The sequence below is a fragment of the Merops nubicus genome, unplaced genomic scaffold, assembly GCF_000691845.1.
Source record: "Merops nubicus isolate BGI_N331 unplaced genomic scaffold, ASM69184v1 scaffold37262, whole genome shotgun sequence".
NCBI lineage: Eukaryota > Metazoa > Chordata > Aves > Coraciiformes > Meropidae > Merops > Merops nubicus.
Window position 1 is genome coordinate 1 of NW_008594940.1, and position 4,385 is coordinate 4,385.

Here is a 4,385-nt window from a genome sequence, read left to right on the forward strand (position 1 = left end):
CGTGAGCCCGCCCGAGGGGAGCGACCCTTCGTTGCTCAAAGCAGCGTTTGTCGGGCCAAGGTGACGGGGCTCCCTCGTTACCGGGCTCCGCGGGGTGAATGCTAACCTTAATATTATTAACCGTGAGGAGAGCGGCTGTCGCTGCCCTTTGGAGAAGGCTGTGGGGGTGTGGGGTGGGTGCCCAGGGCAACGGGACCCCCCTGCCCCGGCTGAGGTAGCCCCCGAGGGGCCAAGCTACGTGAGGGCGGCTCCTAGTGAAAACTAACGAGGTTAGCTCGTTGCAAAAAAAAAAGAGGATGGTGAAGTCGGTGGACATGCTGCAGGAGTAACTCCTGCATCTGCTTCAGAAATTGACACCGCGCCATTGGGTGGAAAGGGGAGGGCTGCAGGTGGGCTTGGAGATCACCACACTGAACTTTCTGAAGCTCATGAAAGGGGAGCTCAGTCTACGGAAGAGTACTGTGCTCTGTTACCCAAAAACATCCCACTTACCTGTCTCACGGGTACAGGGAGGACCGGGCTTGGTCATGCTCATTGAAGGTATATGTTTTAGCTCTCAGGGTCTGCTCCATCCTTTCCTCTGGTTTGCAAGTTGAATATTGGTCCTGCCTGGAAATCTTCAGGATACAGAAGAAGAGCTTAATATGGAAGTCTAGAGGCAAAGACCTTTAATGCTCTAAATTACCCAGGGCTTGTTAAAAGAGGTGGCATAGAGCCTTTCTCAGCATCTACTGTGTAGACCAGACTTTTACTGGTAGACAATTCAAGGTGGCACCAACATCTGATGGGGGAATGCATATATAGCCAGGTGAATAAGGAAGCTAAGGCCTTAAACACAAATCCCCTCAGAGAGGCATATTTTGAGGTAATTTTACATCCTTTTAGGTGCTGTCCTTTCTTTGAATCCAGTTATTAACACAAATTATTCTGAATAAATCTGATTATTTTGCTTTGCTGGCTATGTGTATCTATAGGCTTTGCATGATATTGTACCTTAGCAAACTTTACAAGTTGACTACAGTAATGTTTTTCCTGTCAAAAATGGATTAGGAGTAGATTGGGACTGCATTTGGAACAAACACTTTTTTCTATTACTAACCTTCTGAAATATCCCTTATCTTTCTGCCAGGACTCATCTAATCTAGGTCTATCAAAATTGATTGAAAGATGCTGCTATATAATGGCTGACTATATTAGCTATTAATCTGAGTTTAATTTCTCCTATGTTGATGGAGTTCCTTAAAACCATTCCCAATGTGTAGACAGAGCAGTGTCTGCATATCCAACGTAGGTGTCCAGAGACTGCACATGAAATTGGAATTCCTTTCCATCAGAGGTAACCTATTCAGGGGAGTTACTTACAGTCTTAGATCGTCAAGAGTCAGTCCTGTATGCTGTCTGCCCAAAACCTAGCTGCTGTCTTAGCCCGAGTCTAACTTTTCTTTGCCCTTGGTTGGCCCCAAGTGGATTTCGATACAATATTACAATAGATTCATACATTGCTAAAGCCGCTTTCCTTGTGTTTATGTTCCAAGTTTTCAGCATGACTTCCTTGGCTGATGTGCCCCTGAATTATGAAGAGATGTTTGCTCATCGATTCACATCAGAGGATGAAGAATACCAAGAGTACCTGAAACGCCCTGCAGATCCCCCACCCATAGTTGAAGAATGGAGAAACAGATCCGGTGGCAACCAGAGAAACCGAGATCGGTACTGATTTTTTTCTGGTTTGGGTTTGTGGTGGTTTTTGTTTTTTTTGTTTTTTTTTAATCTTGTGTCACAAATACATTGTTAAACGATCATTTGTTTTAGAAGAAAGATAAGAATTTGTTCTGTTAACAAGCATCTTCCTGGTACTTCATAGGTTACTGTTTAAGAGAAATAGTCTTCTCTGAAAAGTAACGAGGTTTTACATTTTCTCTGTACTGATAGTCAAAGTTTTTGCATTCTGTATAAAAGTATTAAGTAATTTGCTTTCTAGTAAGGAATGAGCTGGAACCACCCACTGCCTTGGGGTTTGTTACTGATCAGGCAAGAACATTTTTCCAGAGGGAAAAGATGAGAGTTCTGCAAAACTAAGCAGCCTGTCTTCTGTTGGATAACAACTGGCAAGAAAATGTCTGAAGAAACAGACTAATAGTGTGATTATCCAGAAAAATATTTCATTTGTAACCTAAATATTTGCTGAATTTTGTTAGATTAGCCTGTATTCCTTTTATCTAGTAGAAATGACTGTAAAACACATCATCCAATCTGTCTAGCAAGTGCAATGTTACCTGCCTACTGCAAAGTGTTTTGAATTATTTCTTCAGGATGTAACTGCAAATTTTTTTTCTGTAATTCTGAACAGTAACATCCGATTTCTGTGTGACTGAAAAATTGTGATTATAGCATATAGTATGTTTGATAATACTAATGCCAGCCTTTAGTATAAAGTAGTTAAACTCCAGTCCAACTAACAACTGGGGACACTTCTTAGCTAAATATCTAAATAGGATTTGTACTTTATCTGAAGAAAAGAACGACAACATTCTAACTTTTTCTCAACTAGGGCCTTGTCATTAGAGACAGAAATAGATTCAGTTTCTACAAAATAAAAAAAAAAAGTGTGTGTTTAAGGAGATGTTCTTAGAAAACTTTGTGGTTCTTTGGACTAATCAACTCTTGCAGCTACACTCTAGTCATAAAGCGAACCTCGTGTAAATGTTTTTTTGTCTACACCATACCACGGAGATATCCAAAGAAAGTGACTGTGATGCAGCTCAAGTATTGATAGGAACAAAGATACAGCAGAGAAGCCCAAATTTGGACTGAACAATGGCTAAATACCACCACTAACATACACTTTTGAGTACTGGAATCAACAAGAGACCATGAAGCAGTGGCAGCATGCATTTTAGGGAACATGCCCATTCCAGGACTCTATAGTGTTAGGCAGCTAAACTGTGCTTCAGCCTGCTTTCAACCATGAGGCTACTAGATTGAACCAGGCTTTGATACAGCTATGGATGTATCTTCTTCCAGTTGGTTTTAGCTATATGGCCTGTTTTAGTCTCTATTCAAAGTTTGAGCAGTTCACCTGATGCCTGTGAATACTTTGTGTTAGGAAACAGACTGTCCTTCCATTGCTTGGTAAACAGGATATTGGGGACTAGTAGTAAATTGAGTGATCTCAGATGGCTGTAGATATGTTTTCACCAGTCTGTTATAAAAACGGATAAGTAATTGAGTGTAAGAACAGTTACATGACAGTTTTCATAAAAACCATAAAGTGTAAGAGTTCATTATCACTCATCTTTTTTAAAACACAGTTTGTGTCAATCTTTGACATGTATTTTGCTTGCAGGTTTCAAGATGGTAGACATTTTAGAGGGGACAGATACAACTGGCAAGGCGACTATCGGTCTAATCAGAGGCCAGAGAGAAGCTGGGGCAATAACTACCAGCAGCACAGACAAGGACAATCCTACTCCTCCCACTACGGACAATACGGCTACAACTCCTACAGCGCAGGGCCTCGTTACCATCCCTACTGACCAGCAGCCAGTAACCCTATGTAACAAAGTCAGTTAGTCTTCAGTTTTGTTATTTTTCCACAGTTTTATAGATAATTGAATTATCTATTGAATTGATAATTCATTTGGAGAGTCCATTGTTGTTTATCTGTAGTGTGGATGGAAAAAGGAAATAACCTTTTGTGAATAATGAAAGCATATTATACTGAGTTTGTTTAGAGTCTGTAGATCTTAGATTAAATTTCAATCTTGTTCTTTTGTCTGAATACATACTAGTACACTTCTTCCATCACTGAAATTTCTCTGTTAGCTATTTTCCTGTTGTGTTTTGTGTGCACCCTGTAGCAGTAGCACACTGCCTTAATATAGTTCTTGAAAGTGACATTCCATGTCTTTCTCTGGAGAGAATGTCTTTGTTTGGCTTTCAATAGTGAGAAAAGTTCAGTTTGGTTTGAATTTCAGATGCCTGAGAACTGAGAAGAGAAATGATTTTACAGAAATATTTTATGGGGTCAGCATAGTGTCTGCTGACTCAGTGGCTTCAGTTTATTTGCAGTATTCCTCTTAAGACATGGTCTAATAGTTGGAATAAAAATTAAGTAGTTCAAATAGATATCTGCTTATTATTGTAGAAGTTCAGAGATACACAAATTTTTCCTGAGAAGTGATACTAGACTTAGATTAGCCTGTATCATCTTAAAATAAATTTGGTATGTGCGTAACAAATTTTGGAGTTCACATTTCACTGAAGCTGTACCATTTTGATGACAATTGTCATTCCTTTGTATTAGATACTTTGTGCATGTTCTAGAAGAAAGGAACTGTAATCCGTACTGTATTCTTTTTGCATGAGAAAACAGCGTAAGCAGT

At 39.8% G+C, this 4,385-nt stretch overlaps 1 protein-coding gene across 1 annotated transcript; it reads left to right on the forward strand.

Moving 5' to 3' along the window:
• The first annotated feature begins 1,532 nt into the window (after positions 1–1,532).
• Positions 1,533–3,564, forward strand: FAM103A1 (family with sequence similarity 103, member A1). Its single transcript, XM_008935919.1, has 2 exons — positions 1,533–1,710; positions 3,347–3,564. Exons 1-2 carry the CDS (start codon positions 1,544–1,546, stop codon positions 3,534–3,536), a joined length of 357 nt encoding a protein of 118 aa, XP_008934167.1. The 5' UTR covers positions 1,533–1,543; the 3' UTR covers positions 3,537–3,564.
• The last annotated feature ends 821 nt before the right edge of the window (positions 3,565–4,385 follow it).